Below are 20,560 nucleotides of genomic sequence, written 5' to 3' on the forward strand. Positions count from 1 at the left end.
CCTTTTGATGTGGCCATGTAAGCTGTCTTTACAAATATGTATTAATGGTTTAGGACAATGTGCGCACCTGTAAGGCATGCTGTTAAAAAAGTTCTGGAAAAAGCCTTGTCATAGGAAATCCTTATAATTGGATCAACACTTAGCATTCCATTAATGATAGTCTACAAGAAAAATGGAAAAGAGCTGAATCTGCTTCTTTCAAAAGAAGAGAAAAGCAAAATATTTCACATGCAGTACTGTCTTGGTTTGGAAAGACAGGTGCCTGCTAAAGGAGACAGGAGCCTCCCCTGAAATGGAGAATGCAAACCCTCCCCACCCCTCCGAATTGATATGAATAAGGGGCTCTCAGGCAAAAAATATGGGAGCAGGAAATAACAGTTCTTTAATAGGGAAGGGAAAAAATAAAATTATAAAATACAACAATGCAGTACACCAGAACAACACTGTCAGAGTCAGAACACGACCTGACACCCTGTGGGTCGGGGTGTTGGTAGCAGTCCAGTTGGAAAAGGGGCTGCAGTCCTCCTGGAGTGTCAGGCGTGGTTCTGTTGGAGAAAGGGAGTCCTGTAGGAAAGGAGTGTATACTTCGTCTGCAGATCCGTGGAAGTAGAAGCAGCCGCTCTTCCTCTGGGGAGTCCAGTGGAGCAAAGGCTGTGCTGGTGTCAGAACCTTGCAGCTTATATCTGCATGGCACTGCTTGGCTCCTCCCTCTGGGCGGAGCATCTCACAATGGGATGCTCTAGTTCTTATCAGTCATGGGGTGACATTCCATAGCCCCTTATCAGCAGATGTCCCCCTGTTGATTATGATCACTCAGGAAGAGAGATAAAGGAGCATTGCCCACTTGACACCAGAAACTGCCATACAGATGGCAATAGAATACATCTTGCCTTGCAATCTGGAACAAGTACAATTTAAATTCTGAAATTTCAAATATTTTCCCATTAAAAAAGTGTTGGGACATATTTTTCTTTTTGAAAATGCTTATTTGGAGCAACATATTTTTGAACTTGTAAAATGGGAGAGAGTACTAAGAAAGGGTATCCAAAAAGAAAATGTTAAAAAGTCTGCTTTTCCTGCTGGCTTTCCTGCTTAGTTGGACATTATTTACATTCAACAGACCTAAACTGACTGCTCTCACTGGAGGTTGTAGCTATTGATTCACAATTACAGCTGGTTCCAGAGTGCATTTTTAATCTTGCTTTTTTCAGGGATTTGCTGCATTGATGATTTTCAACCACAGGACTTGTCTAAGCACAAAATTTCTAGATTATTTTTTTTAATTAAGGAAAAAGAAGCAGTACGTGTAACATTGTTTTGGTGCTTTTCAGCTGGTAATGTTTAATCAGCTGTTGTGTTTAACTGCCAGAAGCCTGAATCTAAGTTATGTCCTATATATTCTGTATACTGTTCATATCTGTGTATTCTATATAAAGTATATTATTTATAGAATATAACTGAATTTCAATACATCTGTTTCTGTAAATATTTAGCTTAAGAAAAAAGAATCTTCTGTCTACTTATGTTATCCATATGCAGAGCATGAATGTAAACATTCATCAGTAGCAGTATCATGGGATCAGTTCTTGCTGTATAGCCTTAAATACATTTTTGACATGTCCTTTCTGCATATTCTTCTCCACATATGATTTTCCTTGGTCTTTGTTTGACCTCTGATGAACTCCAGACATCCTCTCTCATGACAGTGAGAGATTGAAAAGCAAACTCTGTGCTAGAGAAGGGGGTTTTTTATCAGTTATAAGTGTAGTTTCTATCATATATTCTCACTGCTTTTTATAATGGATTTCATTCTGTTATTGATGCAGGTCCTGGAGCACGGCTTACAGGAAAGGAATCTCCTTTTTTACTCTACCCTGTAATTTCATGTTGGACATCAGAGCTTGCTTATCGAGAAGGTAGGGTAGTTGGTGTTTATATTAATTGTAAGGGCTTCTTTACTTCAGAAAGTTGCCAGTAAAGCAATCTCATTTCTGCTTGGACTAAGCTCTTGAGAATCTTACCTTAATTTGGTTCTCAAATATACAAAATCAAGTGAAACATAGCTTATAAAAAGTTCTCAGAATAAACACATTGAGAAGTGAATGCAACCAATTATTTGGAGTGTTCATGCTAAGTATATAAAATATTAATATTTTAAATTGAATCATGTATGTTTTCTAATAACCTTAGAAACAAGTAAATTAAAAAAATGTACCAAGCTTTCAAAGATTCTCTTTGTATGGAATGTTCTTTTAAAATTGAGGTACCCCAATTCCACATTAAATTATTTCACTGGAAGAGGAGTTCACAGAAATCTGTCTCTATAATGTTTGAAATTCTAGGAGTGTATTAAATAGAAAGAGCTTAGGATTCTGGATGCCCAGTCACAAGAAGCATTTAGCAACTGCCATTGTGTATCCCTGATTTTAGTGTCACTATGAGTATACAACATGACATAAATAAATGCTTTGAGGCATACGTAGCTGTAATTCTGGCTGACTTCAAAATTCTGTTATGGCATAAACACCTGTGTTATTTGTTACTTTATTGCAGTGCTTAAATTCAAAGCCCACACACGTTTCCTTGAGTTCTTCGTTCAACTTTTGCACAAAGTCCTGAATGAAGAGAAGTTTCAGTGTGTTCTGGAGTGGGCAGAGAGTGTGGAAAATAACTTGAAAAGGTAGATCTCTGTTACAGTAGTAGTGAAAAACTATTACTTAGGCTCATGAGAGTCACAGTTCCAAAAGAAACTCTAAAGTTTTACCCATTTGAAGACCCATCAGGACTAATTTCCATGACTCCTAGTCTGCAGAAGTTCCACAAACATGGATTACACCGCTATTATTATGGGGTGGTGGTATAGCTTGGGAAGGAATGATGGGTTAAATCAAAAGCAAACTGATCAGGGCCTACTATAGTGTCAAAAAAATTCTGTGGGGAAAAGATAAGTGGAGCCAAATCATAGGCACTTACCTTTAAAAAAGCACATCAGTATTTCTAAAATATGAAAGGCAAATAATCAGTGAAAATGAGGTAGATATTTTAGGGAACAGGAATTGTGGTTGTAAGAGACCAAAACAATAGGATGTGAAGAAAATATTTGCAAAATTCTGTAGTATATTTTGGGTAATGAAGAAAACTATTTAATTTTACTAGGCATTAGGAAGGTGATATAGCTGTTACTCACAAATTCAGATTTCTATAATAAATGTTGAAAATTAACACTTCCTATTTTCTTAAGAGGATGAAGAAAAGTATTTTGAATTTAAAACTGCAAATGAAATAGGAATTGCATGATGTGCTCTATATGTTCCCAAACATTATCTTTTACTATGGAAGGAGTTTAATATGATGATAATTATGATGATTTAAAAAATATTTTTCATCAGGAGGAATGAGAGCTTTCTCGGTACTGATGGAATTTTAACACAAGCAAGATCTTTCACTCTGGGAGAAAGCACAAATGCTGCAGGAGTTCAGAAAGTGAGTTTTATTTTTAAGCAGTTGTATGTTTTTACTGGGTAGCAATACCATAAGAACAAAGCAATTTTTCAAAAATTGTCTCATAAAAATCTCATCTAGAGACATCCACAGTTCCTAAAATTTGGTATACAAACTCTAGTCCTCAGCTGACCTCTGCACTTCTAAAACCAGGAAGAAAAGTTGGCATGGGATTCATCTGAAAGACCAACAATTGTGAGAATTTGAGATGAGTCAGAATAAGGCATTCTGAAATCAGAAGAAACTTGCCTTTCCTTACTCCCTTTAAAAGAACATGGTGGTAATAGGAAATGTCATGGGTACAATCACATTCAGAAAAGGAGATCAGCTCAGGCCTCTTTGTCCAATATGTGCTTAGACTTTTTTGTGAGTAATTGTTCCTGGTTAACTCCTTGTGCAGATGTTCTAATTGCACAGTAAAGGCTTTTTGTTCAGAATTAATTTAAAATAAATTTTTACTTTTACTGGAAGATACAAATCCATTAAGATTATTCAGGAAGAGTTTTCTCCCTCATAATCCTCTAGTAATGTTGAAATACTGCTAGCATCTGAGACAGAAAAACCCTTTTCCTAATCTGTCTCAGTTTTTGCATTGCAAAATTTTACTGTTTATAATATTAGGAGCAGAAACTATCATTATTTCTGTGATGAAAATACTGGTATATGAAAAAAAAATGTTTAGGGACCTGGATGGCTTCTTTGTGTCAGGCATTTGACATGTACTTTCCAGAAAAATGATGATGTTTTCTGGAACTTTTAAGTATTTCTTTTGCAGTCTTATATTGACAACCATTTCCAGAATTTTTTTTAATGCTCTGTTCCTACGTAAGCCAAACTGCTCTGTACCTCAAGTAATTGATAATGTAGGTATAAATAATTATTTGAAGTATATTTAAGATTTTGATGCAAGATTTTTTTTTAAAGGGAAAGACTACCCCACCTTCAGGGAAACCAAGGGCAACACCTTCAAAGAAACCAACAAAAGAAGCTGTGCCTAAGAAAGGACCTCTCAGAGAATATTTAATGAAAAATCCAGATGCAATGAAATCTTCAGAAGCACAAAAGTAAATTAACACAGTTGTCATGTTCATATACAGAAAAAAATATTTTTACTGAAATTTAGGTTCCAATTGAGTGTGTATTTTAGTTTTTGTATTATATTAAAGAGACTAATTTCTGCACAGTCCTCTCATTTTTCTGATGTAGTTTAATATAAAATTAGTTTCCACTCCAGGAAACAAAATCTGTTGCATTTCTGTTTAATAGCTGTTAATGATTTCAAGTCTTTGTATTAATAATCAAAGATTGTATTTCAGTTGTGTTAGTTGAGCATGATGATTCATCAAGGCAGAAAAGCTCTGATAGTCTGTGTATTATAAGGCTTTTAACACTGTGTTGGGGAGTTGATTTGTTAAAAATCTAATAAAAATATTTGTTATTAAATAAATAATAATAGTAGTAGTAGTTTCAGAATGATTTTTGTGGTCCTTGTGCTAGTCTTTTTGAACTATCTGTTCTGTAGCATCCACAAAACTGGTTTTTGATTAAAAAAAATTCACCTCTTCTTTTGGCAGGTATTTGTTTATATTTGGTTAACTTGCCGATAACATTAGCTTCTGACCTGAAAGAATGTGTAGTATTCATAACTTGGTCCTTTTGTCACTTAGGGTAATTAGCAAATAGGAAACTATAAATATTTGCATATAAGCAATCATGTAACTGATTCTGGAAAGGTTTTAAATAACCTAAAAAGAGTTTCCATATAATCTTCTAAATATTCACCTAAACCATCCAAAAGTGTTATTATTCCTCCTTGAGAGAAGAAACCCTACCTTACTTAAAATTATTTTCATGACTTTCAGCAGAAGAGGGGATGTTAAACCTATCTTGGGTTTTCATCAGCTACTCTTTTGTGTCTTACAGAATAGCAATGCTGCATAATATAATCAAAATTGTGGTATACTATTCTGCCCACATTTCAAAGGTGAAAAACAGCTATAAAAATAATTTAGATTAATAAAGGAATCAGTTTACAGTTAATTTCTTAAAAATGACATTTGATTTAAATATAGCATTGTATGTTTGTGAAGTAATACACAATTTTTTCATCTCTCAGGGCAGCCTTAAAAAACTTTGGCTGGAAATGAAAGGCAGGCATCCAGATTTGAAGTACTATGTTCTCTTCATACTGGATGTGCTTAACTACCAAAGCAAAGCAATAAAAAAAACCAAAATCCAGATTTATAGTAAAATAGAAGACTCTCCTGAATTGACTTTGAAGCACATGGTATTTGCTATCATAATCTGCACAATCCAGGGACAAATAACTTCAAAATGATCTAAACTCTTTAAAGTACTAAGACAATTATCTTATAGAAGCTGGTAAAATATAAAATAGGATTTATTGTGTGTCAATTGCACTTAAAGAGGGAAAACATAGTTGCTTTTCTTGACTAAAGTAAAAGTCTTTTATTTAGAAATATGTCAGATGCTTATGTGCTTATGCATATAAATCTGGGGATATGCAACAGAATATCAGTGTGTATCTTTACCAGGACTATTTTTTTCTAGAGCTTCAAGAAAACAGAGTTTCATTTTTTGCTCCTTCATATGTTTTGGTTTAGCAAAGCCAAGGATAAGTTGAAGATATTAGCTCATCAAACCTTAGTGATGCTGCTGAGTAAATATGTAACCCGAAGTCGCTTTTGTCAAATGTGTCTTGAAGAGATGCCCTGGAAGTCTCAGATGAACATCTATCTGGCAATTGCGCACTACCACCTATTTAAAAAGAACCTGGAAGAGCAATATAACATTGGATTTAGGAGTTCACAACATCTGGACAGGTACATCTTACTGCACTATCAGTGATTGCTGTTAATAGAGATTATTGTGTTATTGCTGTTACTGCAGACAGATCTGAATTGCAATATATTCATATGAACAGTTCAGCTTCAAATACAAATTACTTGTTGCTATGTAAAAAGTTTTGTTTTCCATCTTGTGGACATCAGGCACAGTTTTGATTGCTAACTTCATTGGTGAGATGAAAGCTTTGAAATATACTATATTAAGTTATTTTTTGGTTTCTTATGACATTTGGCTATCATTCATTATTTCTTACTCCTAAAGCTGCTGGAAATTAATAACTTCTGAGAAACTGAATATTGTGTACGTACATAAAAATTCTTTTTGATGTTGTATGTAGGTTTTTTTTGTTGTTTTTGTTTTGTTTTGTTTTCTTCTCATTCTCCCATTCTGCAGTTACAATATTTTGGATCCTGAGATATTCTCATTAAACAATTCTGGCACTGTACTGGCAAGAGAAGCTGTAGATGATAACATAGTAAAACCAACTCCTCTCCTCGAAAAGTCAGAAGACACTGAAACCCAAACCTGTAAGAATTTTCATTTGTGCACAACTGAAATCAGTTTCAACTTTTTGTTTTTCTTGATTTCTGTCTGTCTTGACCTCCATCATTAGTTGTCCATATCACCTTTGGAAAAACAGTCAGTCATGCCAAGTTAATAGAAGACATTTCTAGGTTTCAATTGTCCTCTGTTTTTTTGGCATACCTAGTATAACAGAAGTCATAGTAAGTGATGTGGCATATCTAATAATTCTGAGCATCGTTTAATCTATTAATAAATGTTACATTTTATCAATCAGTTATTCTTTATCCTATAATTTATTAGTAAGTTTGTAAGTTTAAAAAAGAATAATTATACTAGCTTTAAGTTTGCAGATACCACACTACCTACACATATTAAATTGATAATATTCCAAATTATTCTGAATGCATTGATAATTTATTTCAGTTTCTGAGGTTTGTAATTGATTGGTAGTTTCCTTGACATTTCCTAGCAGGTCAAAATTTTCTTGGGTCATTATGTAAGTAATTTTGTAAGTTATAGACTGAAGGTTATTATCTTTCAGATTTTAAGTAGAATTTAATTTTCCTTCTCTGCTGCTTTCTCCACAGTGTTTCTCTGTGTCAGAAGCTACCTCAGAAACAATTTTTTCTACCACTTTTATTCACATGTAATATTTATTATTATTCTAGCTATTTTTAATCTATGAAGTTCCAACTGGAGCCAAAGGGCTCCTGCCTGTGGGTAATTGTGAAATGCAGGACTTTGATTTCCTCAGATGTCAGTGGTAGTGTACAAGTCAGCACAAAGTCTGCATAGGCGCCAGAAGTTCAGCAAGTAATCACAGGCCTGGTCTTTTCAATAGCTCTTCAGGGACACATTTCTGCCATGGCAGTAAAGATCAAAATTCTCCTGTCTTTCTATGTAGGACTTCCTTAGGTAAAATCAGCTGTCCTCTTTGCCTTCTCCAAGGAGGTGTGACAAAAACTGGCACTTGAATTTCTCTATCTCACTGGTGCTCTTTGCAGCAGCCTACTTTTATAGAAACACCTTTGTCTTGATGCTTACCAGTCACTGAGTCACACTGAAATTGGCTGAAACCTGATAAAAGTCCTCTTTACTATCTCCTAGCATTTGCAACAGTTATGATTAAAAGAATTATGTAAAATGTGTAGTTTGCCATAGTGTTCAAGTATTATATAGGAATTAGCTTCTGCCTGAAACCTATAGTTCAGATATTACCATATTCCACTACCATCAACCTTTGCCTTTCCCCTTGGGGGATATTTGATAGTGAATTAAATAATGAAGGAATTCCACACGTACCACAGAATTTATCAGAAATCCTCCTTTCTTCCTAACATCTCCTTTAAGAGTTTTCTGTTAAAGAAAGCTTCTTGCAAGCTTGCCAAGAGATTTCTTGTTGTGGTGATTTCTTCCTAGAACTTAAATGACGATTGTGTTTTGACTTTGAGGCTGAAAGCTTCATTTGGTACCAATTAGTATTTTGCTCAAACTCATTTTCATCCCAATTCCTAAGTAAAAAGCATCTTGTATTTAAAATATCATAACCTTACAAACATGATAACCTTAACATTGGCATTTCCTAACATTTAAGTATTTAGCTGCCACAGGAAAATCCTAGCTGACTGTTTGTTGTTTTTTTTTTTTGAGAACTTCAGCTCAATTTTAATGAGAGAGCTTTTTGTTTTCAGTTACAGGTAAATCTCCTAAAACCAAAAATAAACAGGGTCGAACTCCTCGAAGTCGAACAGGAAAGGCTGAAAAACAGGACCAGGTTCCATCAAATACCCTTCTGCTGAAGCATTTTACGAGCGTCTTCTTGCATTTGAAAAGAGCAGTGGTAAGATGTGGTTGGTTTCTTATTAAACTATATATTACTAAGTGTTAGTAATTAATGCATTAAGCATATCCTGCAATACTTACTACTTTTTACATGAAAAGACCTCAGAAAATTAAAAAAAAAATCACTGTTTAAAAGTAATGTTTTCTCATCTTCTGAAAAATATCCAAGTACAATATATGAAATTTCATCCATACCACTTATCATAATATATATTTCTATCAAACATTCAATAATTTATGTAATTGTTCTATTTTTCATTCTGCCTTTGTAACTTCTCACATTTGTTAAATTTTTCTGAAAATACTTGCAAATTTAACTTTCTCTTTACAGGTCTTAGCGAATCTCACACTAGAAACAGGAGAACCAGTGGTTGAAGGGAAATGCAGGCTAACTACTCTTCCCATAAAACCAAGTAAAAGCACACATATAGGTGGTGTGAATTAATTTTTATTTCTTATTCTCACACCAAAACCTGCAATTAAATTCACTTATAAATTAGTCCTTCCATGAAAAGGTAAAAAATTAAGGTTCTGTAATGCCTAGACTGTAATTTGGAAAGATTAATTATGCCTAAGTTTTGCAATAAAAGAATGAAGCTTTCAATTTCTGCCTTTCCAAGGTATAGTTATATTTTGAATGGCATACACAGGTTCTTGCTCACCGTGGTGGCCACTGGACATTGCTTCAAAATGCTTGTCGAGATCTGTGGAACTATACTCAAGAATTTCAAGTGATTGCTAGCCAGTCACATTACCTTACTGATGCATTTCCCATTACCTGGGATTTTCTTTGCCACACCATCTGGTTGCCATTTTATTTTGCATCAGACATGATCATTGATATGATAATTGACCTACAAGCAAGCAGTTCTCTTAAGGTAAAAATTATTTTATTAAGACAACTCTTGATTATCACTTTTTCACTAGAGAGTTTTCTCTTTCTTGCATTATATTCAGGTATCTTCAGGTTATTCCCTGTAACAAGTTTTTTAGATGATTACAGTACTTTTTGATCTCTGTAATTGATTTGTCCTAAAAGCACATTTGAAAATAACAGGTATAATAATATTTCTTCACTGTAGCTTGTGGATCCTGAAGGAGAGTTTTGCATTCCCAGTTGTTTAGGAAGTATTGTGGATGAGAATGGTGGCTCTGGTCTTCATCCCCAGCCTCCCATGGATGAAGTGAATGTGGTTGACCTGAGATGGATATGTAATCTGGTTCTTAAAACAATAGAATTGTTATATCACATGAAGAAGTGGGAAGCACTGGTACACATAGCTGTACAATTTAACATATTTACACAGTAAGTTATACCAGCTCCAATAAAAACTAAAAAAGTTAACATTATATAGTTTAATATACCATTATATTGCTTAATTACTACACTTTGGTTTTTTTCCAGTGAGAGGTTTACAGAACAAGTGAGTCCACTCCTGGTGTATGCTCAGAGGCAGCTGCTGGAGAGGATAGAGCAGTTCAGTGGCCCAGACAGCCATGAATCTTATTGCACAAAATATCTGTCTGATGATGCACAAAAGGTGAAACACACATTTCTTTTTGTAGCACTGACTCTTAATGTGAGCTAAATGTGGAGAAGCACTTTCACTGATTAGCTTAATATGCTTTCTTATATGTTCCCAAATAGTCAATTATAACAAATTAATGAACATAATTGATTGAAGTGCATGAAAAGGCTTGTATGACATGATTCCAAGAGCAGCAGGTGACCCAGAGGACATTTCTTCCATGCACAACATACCCATTCAATATTATAAGCCTAAATCTAATTTCATGTTATTTCTTGATGCTACTCTTTTAACCTTAAAATATTTATTTGGATATTGCTTTGCTTCTGCATTGGAACACTGCTCCAAAAGTTAATAAAATTGAGTTAAACCAAACACAGACAATGCAGATTAAAAACCTTTAAAAAACTTGATTACCACCAAAAAAACCCCTAAGCTACTCAGCAAGTTCCTCTCATTAAAAGCCATGGCTCTATATATTTGCTTAACAGTGCCAGTTGGAAATTTTTCATTGAATAAGCTATTAGAAATTAGAGTTTTCCATTTTTTTTAAATGTAAGGTTTATTTCTAAGAAGTTTTGCTGAAGTCAGTCTCACTGTGGATATTTTTAGTATGTTTCTATCACTAAATTAAAGAGAGGACTTGAAGGAGAGGAGGGGGAAGTGGGATTTAGAGTACCAAAGAGGTTTGTTCTGAACATGAACATGGGGTTCAGGAGCCACTGCCTCGCCACAGCACAGCGGTGCCCAGGGCGTGCAGGGACTCTGAAGGTGCCCGTGGCTCGCAGGGACAGCTGAGGAGCTCTGTGTTCTCTGTTTACTCCTGAGTCTCTGGCCAAGCCATTCAAACATGTGCCTTTGTCTACAGAAGGAAGGGCACCATAGCAAACCCTTCATAGTGCTTGTAACTGAGCTGTGGAAAAGTAGTCATAGTTTTGAAAGAGAGCTTACAGATGAAAGACTAGTGTTAGCTAATAGTAATAAGGATTTCTGGTAAGAAATTGGAGTTTATGGTTGCATTTCATAAATAAATGCTATTCAGCGAATTCTAGAACTAGTTCTGTTGGTCCTTCTTCTTCTGAAGTGATGTAACTACATTAGCAAAATAAAAAGTCTTTTGTGGATTAGTCCTTTATAGAAGTCTGGAAGTTTGCTTCTCTGCCAGAGTTAGGCTGCTGTTGTTACTTGCTTAGAACTGTTTTGTACCTCTGTATTTAGCATTCCATTGTGTTTCCCAGGCAACATGTCCTTTAGGCATGCTTAGTGACAGGTTCTGTGCAAGCATGCATTCATCTGGAGAAAAAAAGGTGGAATATTTGCAGAACATCAAGGAGTTGCTAATGATCATGGCAAATACTAAGAGACAAGTTTAGTGCAGTAACTTCGAAATACTTATATGCAATATTTAGGTGTGAAGGTTTTACCTCTTACTGACAAGAGTACTAGTTATGGGCCACTGGTGTCTTTCTTAATTAGTCCTCTTCTTATTTTGTCATATGACTGAGTATAGAGATATTTAAGAACTAAATGTCACTTTTTCTTAATATTATTCAGTTCTTATGAAATAAATCCTGCTTTTTAGATGAGATGCAGAAACTACATAGGGTACAAATTACAGCTGCCTGTTGATCGTTCTGCCAGTGAAGGGGTTTTTCCTGGATGCTTTTTCAATCCTCCAGCAAATAATGATTCTACAGGTTAGAGCACAATTCAGTGTTGAGTGTTCTCTTTTCTCCTAGAGTTTTGTCTTTGTTTTGTACTGTATTTTTTAAAATTCTGTTTCCTTTCCTTATCATAGTCTGCCACTTCTCCCACAATTTGTCTTTCATTATAAACGAAGCTTTATCTTCAAATTGGTGTTTTTGATATTTTGGATGGATTGTAATGTTGTCAAGATCTTTCAAAGTAAATTCAGGATATGTCTGAAAGCAGAGAAAAGCAGGTGCCAGATAACCTACAGCCTGTGAGGCAGCATGGTGGTCTTGGTCCAGTTTTCTTTTGTTATTTTTGGATATCCAGCAATATACCCATAAGTTAGTGTGAAACAGCGCTGTTATTGACAGAATTAATGTTCCTGGTGGTTAATAATTGCTTTAATTCATAAAGCAACAGGAAAAAAAGGGGAATATTTTAATATACTTTAGTTTTGAAGTTATGAAAATGTTCAAATATGTTTTATGGGGTGTTTTACTAAAAATATTTATTTACATATTACAATTTTTTCTCCATAATTATTAATTCCTTTTAGATCACAATCAAGCAAAAGCCTTAGTTTGTGTGCCTCTTGATGTAAATGATACACTGAAATGTTTTAAAGAAACTCTAGAAAAATCTAAATATCAAAGCAGAGCACTGAGACACAGCAGGAAACTACTTTCATTATTTCTTGCACACACACAAGGTGAGTGATTCATTGAAGTGTTTTGCCCTTGATAAAGTGTATATGCACTTAAAATAGCAAAGAGTGAAAGGAACAGATTTTTCTAAATTCAAGTTTTAGTTACTGACAATTAGAAAAAATACAGAATATGAAGCTAAATTTGAAGTTCTCTAAGCACAAGCTCTAAGCCTTATTTCCTATGATTTGTATAATAGTTGGATGATAATTTTTTTTCATGCAGCTGTGTCACCTGTCTGCAGCTATACTTCTGTCAGAGGACTGACTGGTAGATCTTTCCAAGTTTATTTTCAATAACAGAGCACATACCCTTTGGTATGTGACCAATGAATGATGTCCAGTGAGTTTAATTAGGGAACACACAGAATTAGAGCGTAGGAAACCAAATGGAAATAGGGTACACAGGAATTTTATATTTGATTAACATGGTTTGGAAATATCTGGGCTGCTAGAAATAGTATAATACTTTTTCAAACTGATCATATAAATCACTTTTCTAATCTAGAAAATACTGGAAGAGCAATCAGCAGTCACATCTCTTCAAGCAGAAAGCTGAAATTTAGCGTGGTAGATGAAGTGATATTTCTACCGACACCGTGTGACCTTTCTCAAGAAAAATATTATTTCTCCAGTACGGTTGAGAGTAGACCAATACCAAAGTCACATCTTTCACTAATTATATCTTCCTATGAACAAACAATAGGTAATTTTTTTCATAAATTTCTGCTTACAGATAAGAAGGAACAGCATTCTGCCTATCTGTGTTTATATATGTTTATTCTGTTGTTATTTTTCATCTGTCAGACACCTGTAACTGTCTGAAGGCTGGTTTCCAGGAATGTACAACCTCCTTCTCTTAATTTAGGGAATCTGCATTAGATCCTAAACAAGCCACAAGTTGGTTCATAATTGTTATGGTTATCTAATTTTATGAAAAAGTGTTACTTCAGTGGTGTTATGCTGATTAATCCCCCATTCAGAATTTGATATAATGTTTAGCAGGTTCATTTTAATTCCATGACAGTTTTTTTTTTCCTAGCAAACAGACTTTAGATTCTGTGCATTTGGATATGTGACCTAGTTACTTAGCTTCCATCTTACATTCTGGTATGGCTTTACTTTTTACTTATACAGTCGCAGCCTCTCACTACTACCTGTTTTTGCAGTATGGCTAAACAGGTCAAGTGTAGTAGCTCTAGGGGGTTTTACTTGCACCACCAAAATGTGCTCCAAAAATGTCTGTGAGTGTGCTACTGTGCTGTATGCAGGAAGAGTTGTTTAGCAGGGCCAATGACCTGCTTTCTGGTTTATCTTGTGAGCAGGAAAAAATTTGAGGAGGTCTGACAAAAAAATACAAAAGATTATGTAAACAGGTCCATATATCTCATTTTTGCTTTCAAAGTTAGTTGTAAAAAAAAATGGTGCATTTGAAGGTAAAATAGACAAGACCAATAAATTAAAAAAAAAATTCATGCATTGAATTACGTGCAAATTCATGTTTACTCATGCCCAATTTGTGCAAGATTCAGTAACCTTTTTAATGATATGACAATGTTTTTTTTTAATTGATGAAAAATAAATTACAGGAATCCTTGAAATGAGTAGCCAGAGAGACCTCAAGGTACAGGCTCTACATGAACTTGGAAATCTTCACTTTTATGCTGGAAATAAAAGGTACATAGTTACTGGATTAAAAACTAACAGTTTCATTTTTTTTAATTGTCAGTCCTATACCTCTCAACTGTCTTGTAAGTTCTTGTGCTATCCACTAGTTCTTTCATCTAACTTACTATTAGCTGTATTTTGAGAGGGCTTTTGCCTATACATTGTTTATTTTTCTTAGCTACCTAATTGCTATTAAGCAAATTAATGATACATTTTTGTGTTTTTAAGAAGTAATGTCTATGGCTTGAGGATTTGAGTCCAAATGCCCAGGAATAGTATCTCTTTTTTTGTGTTATAGAAACTGAATTTCAGTTTTTGACCCAATAAGAATTAGTTAAATCTCAGGCAATAAAGAAAAAATGAAGCAGGTCTTATCTTCCACTTTGGAAAATGTCAGCAATATGATGGTATTTTTTATGTTACAGAGCTGCTTTTAAATACTGGTGTCAATCTCTTGATGAAACACTCAACATTGCTGATGCTCTTAACACCTGGCAAGAGTTAAGTTTTCCAAAAGATACTACAGACTGCTTTGCAGTTGGAAGATCAACTGATATGAGTCAGAAATTTCTTTCTCAGGCTGGAGCTTGGGGATGTTTACATGCAGCAGTCCTAGTGGCTAAGATAGCTCAGTAAGTATCTTACACATATATGTATTTCTATCATATTTTAAACAAATTACTCATCCAAGATATGAGGCAACTTCAGATTAATTAAAAACCAATAATGAGTTGTTATAAAAAGGACTCATCAAAAGCAGAGTAATTTTTCCTTTCAGGGAGAAATTTGCTTCTTTGGAGAATATTGTTTTTTCCCTTTTCTAGAGTGCTCATCTTTGATCATAAATGCAGCTGTATGTTATATGGCGAGATCATTAAAAGAAAACAAAATGATAAAAAGTCATAAGTGCAAGGATTTTACAGTCATATTGATTTTCAATCAAAATATCACATTTCCCAAGGTACTGCACATATTAAATATTAATGTATCTTGAGGTCAGATTTACTGCCTAAAGGACTGTTTTTCTGGTGATTTAGAACTAAATGAAATTTGAATTACTGCATAAAAATCTACCATCAATAAATATTTCAATCCAGTACTCCTTGACTGCTGGTAAAACACTGTGAATGTAATTCTAAGCTGTTCCTCAATGTATTGTACAAAAGAAAAGTCTAGAAGTACCCAAGACAGTATTAAATGACTTTAAGAACACTAGAACCATGAAAGGGCAGAGTTTCATCCTTAAGTAAATTGCCTTACCTGTGAAGCAGGTTGTATTAATGCACTGTAAACTATTTATAAGCCAAGGTAGCTTTGCAAGTACTAGCATGGGTATTTCAGGATGAAGTGGCATTGCCACACTTAGAATTAGCACACAAAAGGAAAAGGAGTGAGTTTAACTTGATTATAAATGACATCTCTTCTAATTCAGAGCTCTAGTTCAGTCTTGGGTCCAGCTAGGGGAGTCCCCAGCTGCTTTTACAGGTGGCACCTATTTTGCTTTGGCTGCTTTTTGTGGTACCTATTTGCTGCACTGGATACTATCCCTTTGCTGCTAATATGTCCATTCCAAATCCTGGCAGGATTTGGAGGGAGCTGTCCTCCTGGCTTCTCCCTCAGGTGGTTCTTTTGTGTTTAGACCTGACCTGGACTGTTAAACATCTTTCTCTTGAGTTGTTCCTTCTACAGCAAATTAGTCATAGGCTATAAAATGCAGATTAAAGGATTCTAATATTGAAGTAAAGATTTCTAGGATGGTTAATCTTAGGACTGTTCTGCTCCCAGGATGGTTTAAGGCTCTGGTGCGGTACTGTATGGGAATCATTACATTTAGCTAGACACCTGCCATGTTAAAGTCCATGTGTTTTTCTTAGGCTTCTTTTTTGGAAAGAAATACACCTTAAAGTGAGAGTTGCCTAATCTGCTTTAGCTTTTTAGTTTTGTATGAGATGGAGTTTGCACTTAAATTGCTGTGTTTCTCCTGTAAGTCTGAACATAATCTAGACAATTTCCTTTGTCTGGGTATGTCTTTGGTCAAAAGCTTCTTTGCATGGTGTGGCTGAGCACCTATTTAAAAACAGGCAGCTGGTTTCCAGTAGGAAAAACATCTAGATTGTGTTAGTATTATTATCACAGTAGACTGAAAACCAAATTATTTCAATAATTTATATTGATGGGTACATTCATATTTCTTATTACTTGTTGTGCTTTAGGTATATAACAACATCAAAGATAAGATTAAGAACAAAATACTGCTATTTTTCTGCAATACTCTTTAAGGTAAGAATGCAATTTCAGTTCATATTCATGAAGTTAACAAATTGCTTCTAAAATGACCCTATGTTAAAATAATTCTCTTTTTGTTTTGGTTGTAAAGGAAAAATGGAGATGAGAGGTAGTTGACAATTTATGCATATTAGATACAATGTTTTTATTTTTTGTTTTTTAGCATTATTTCTGTATTATAGCCTAAAAATTATCACTTCAATAGGAGGCTAGAGTGGCTCAGAGAAAAAATACTGAAAAGGGAAGATGACTAAAACATTTGATAGTCAAATATATTTTTCTTCTCTTGAAGTATTCTGCTCAGGAAGAGCTGTATGGCATCAACAACAGCAGAGTGCTGTCTTTTAGATCTGTAGAGTCTTCACAGATTGCCTTAAAGTTTCAACCAAGAGCACAGACTCTTAAGAAAAAATTTTTTTGAATATTTTTTAGCGCTGAAAAATATTAGTTTATAATACTGAAATCTGAACTCTATAATAAGTTTGCTCTAAAACCAGAGGATATTAAAAATGATCCCATTTCACTCACAAAGAAAATAAGATCATTAAAATTAAGTTTGCAGACTTTCAGAAAAAATACCTATAGAGAAAAAAACCAATGTTTCAGTTTGCTTTTAAATGGAAGTTAAGATGTCAGTATCAAAAGTAGTACAGGAAAAAGAACTGCAAGTATTCTGCCAGTTATACTCTACTGGGATCAATGATTACTCATCCCAGTGCAGCTTCAGGAAGTGTTCTGGTTTCTTCCAAAACCAAGCAATGACACTGTCTGATATCTTGGGTCATGATTGTGATTGTGAGACCTATCCTAGGCCACATTGGAAAACTCAAGTTCACCAAAGGAAGAACAAGTTGAAGAAACAAAGTTAAAGGAGAATTTTGACTTGCTTCTAGCACTTTAATTGCTGAACAATTACAAAACTGAACAATGGTGATTCCTCCTTTTGACAGAAATGGTAGCAAGCATTTGTTCCAGTTGTATAACAGTAGAAATAATTGTGACTTGACTGAAGTGGGTCGGATATTAATTGGAATAGAAGCAGCTTGCAGGGTGATTGTCTTGAAAAATATAATCAATTACTGTCACTGCACTGCAAGAAGTTCAAGCCATAATTTGTTCCTTGAATTGGAAAGCTTTTATAACCTTGTTTAAATTCCACCTCTGGTGTAGGCTTTAGGCTTGTTAATATCTCTGATCTGAGTGTAAACGCAAATTTCTCCAGCATATCATTGTTAATTATACCAAGATAAACACAATTGGGAAGGAATATCCAACATCAGATACAATGTTAGCATTCTTCCCTTTTTAAGAGAGAACATTTAAAATATTTCCTTGAATTTCATATTAATTTTTAGTTATATGATTTAAGCTGCGCTAGCTGACCTAGTTAAAAGTGGAACTTGCTTTTAACTGGCTCTAAAGTCAGCAACTCTCCCAGAAACAATGGGAGGCATGCTGTCTTTAGACTGTTTACAGCTTGTTTATTGCTCCATCAACTTCACACATAAAACATTTTCTCTAAAAATGTATTCAATATTGTGGCTGGAAACAGCTGAATAATTAAGGCATTTATGGAGTTGTGTTTATGAAGTCATTTATGAGTTGGAGTTTATGGTGTCTCAGTAATACCTGTACACCTTTTCACAAATAATTCTTTGTTATTACTTTCAGACCCTGTTTAGAGCTTCTCTACCACATCCAACATCTGATTATGACTTTGTACAATATGAAACAAATATTCTTATTCCTGGTATTGACCTGTTCTCTGATCGCTACAGAGCTGATATCTCTACTGTAGTTGCCAGTCTGAATTTCATTATGTTTGAACTACATTGTATGAGACAAAATTTAATAGTAAGTATTGTTTTTATGGTCTGGAAATGATTTTTAAGACACCTAGTCTTACTTTCTTGTGTGGGTGTACTTATGAGAACTTCACTAGCAAAATACTCTTATGGCTTTGTTCTGTGGCACTTAAAACAAGGTATAGCTTGCTGCATACAAGTTTTAGAAAACACAGGAAAATTTTTTATTCTGGAAGATGACAAAGCATGGTTCATTTAGCCTAGGCATTTTAGAGGAAATTTTCTATTATATGCTACTTAAAATACACTCTACAGAAAAGTAGTTTAAATGTAGTATGTCCAGAATGCTTTCAATACTTCAAGTTCCAGTAGGTAAAAGTCCCTTTTGCCTTTCTCCTTTCCATGTTCTCTTATTCCTCTGTATTTTTATTGTTTTTAGAACTTCCCTTCTATACTGGTCATATTCCTATTTCCTCCATTTAATGTCTGAGCATTTCCACTTTAATCCAGTTTCCTTCAAAGGTGCAGTGCTGTACATTAGAATAAATAGATTGCATTGATTACTAGTACTGAAAAAGTTGCAATACTCTCTTTTCTAATTTGGTCCTGTATGCACCGACAGAATTTTCTGTCAGGTGATTATTTTATACCTCTGTAAATCAAGCATGACAGAAAACTGTCCATCTGAAAAAGGAGATAGATTTTTTTTTTTTTTTTTTTTTTTTTCCTGCTTTGATGAGTTGAATCCACTTATGACAAGGTCCTGCAAAGTGCCAGGGAAGGGAAAAGATTGCAGGGCTGGCAGTAAGGAGTAACAAAGTTTAGGAGGTAGGAATGGAAGGGGAGTTAGACAGGAGGAGGCAGAAAGATGTTAGACTTTTTTTTGTCATCAAGCCATTTGTTGGATTGATTTCTTTTGGAACTTCAGGCTAACTGCCATTGTTGGCTTTTCCCATCCTGTATTACTGGAGTTCACTTTGTTATTTAGCTTTGTGTAACTGTCTTGGCTGGGGGAGATCCAGTAAAATCCAGGAGCAGACAATTACCTGGAGACAGAGGCACTTAATTTGAGTGCTTGCTTCACATGGCCATGCACATCTTTGATTCCTTCTGCACTTCTGCCAGCAGAATATAGATCCAGTTCATGGATCATGGTCAAAATTGTAGTTTTAGCTGAATGAGAGCTTCATTTCCCCTGGATGCTTATTGTGTGGGAATGTTTTAGATGGTGGGCGCTAAGTTGATTTGTCACTTAAATCAAAATGCATCAAGATTCAAGTTTTATTAAAATAAAATTGAAAATAAAACTTCAAAGACTAATTTTATTTAACTACTTCAAATATCAATAGGAAACTGTATGGGTACAATTAAAACATTTGCCTCAAGCATTTGTAATCCAAATTCAGAAGTATAAAGCTACATTATGAAAATTTTAAGTGAATTTGACAAAAATCTAACAATGCTGTTAGTATTCTCTAAGCTTGGGGACATTTTAAAGTGAAGAAAAATGTAAAAGCTGAACAATAATTAAATTTGGAAGTTCTTTCATTTTCAATAAACACATAAATCTGTTAGGAAAGAATCTGCTTTTTCTGAAATATTGTATAACAATAGATCAAAGAACCATAGAATGTTTAGGTTTGGAAGGGATATTTAAAGATCATACAGTTTCAACCTCTCGTGCTAAGAGCAGGGATGCCTCCCACTAGGCCAAGTTGCTCAACACGTCATCCAACCTGGCCTTGAACACTTGCATGGTTGGGGCATCCACAAATTCACAGGTAACCTGCTCCACTGTCTCACCACCCTCACAGTAAAGAACTTCCTCTTAATATTTAACCTAAATTTCCTCTCTTTCACTTTGCACCCATTACTCCTTGTCCTATCACTGCAGTTCCTGATCAAGAGTTCCTCTCCATCTTCCCTGTCAGCCCCCTTCAGATACTGGAAGGACAGTGTCGCTATACTTTAATAGAGCTCAGTATTAAAATATTTTTTTGTTAGTTGTCCCCACAAAAGAATTTGAATTTAAAATGAATGTAAATAAATTTGTCAATTTTACAACTGGTATAATTTAACTTAGTTGCAGGACTTCATTGTGTTTATTTTAAAAAGCTTACAGAATTCTATTCTTCTGTTAG

The 20,560-nt window shown here is 34.6% G+C and overlaps 1 protein-coding gene across 1 annotated transcript in view; it reads left to right on the forward strand.

Moving 5' to 3' along the window:
- Positions 1–20,560, forward strand: part of CFAP54 (cilia and flagella associated protein 54) — a gene marked incomplete at its 3' end in the record, with an annotated part of 92,888 nt that overhangs the window by 37,754 nt on the left and 34,574 nt on the right. Inside the window, 17 exon segments of the mRNA XM_084205444.1 lie at positions 1,827–1,916; positions 2,554–2,680; positions 3,390–3,483; positions 4,426–4,565; positions 6,126–6,344; positions 6,763–6,896; positions 8,586–8,734; positions 9,387–9,614; positions 9,819–10,042; positions 10,142–10,277; positions 11,848–11,962; positions 12,514–12,666; positions 13,169–13,366; positions 14,250–14,337; positions 14,754–14,960; positions 16,542–16,608; positions 18,286–18,468. Of these exon segments, the coding sequence (XP_084061570.1) occupies positions 1,827–1,916; positions 2,554–2,680; positions 3,390–3,483; positions 4,426–4,565; positions 6,126–6,344; positions 6,763–6,896; positions 8,586–8,734; positions 9,387–9,614; positions 9,819–10,042; positions 10,142–10,277; positions 11,848–11,962; positions 12,514–12,666; positions 13,169–13,366; positions 14,250–14,337; positions 14,754–14,960; positions 16,542–16,608; positions 18,286–18,468 (2,552 nt within the window).

Source organism: Fringilla coelebs (genome assembly GCF_963513975.1).
Source record: "Fringilla coelebs genome assembly, chromosome: 5".
NCBI lineage: Eukaryota > Metazoa > Chordata > Aves > Passeriformes > Fringillidae > Fringilla > Fringilla coelebs.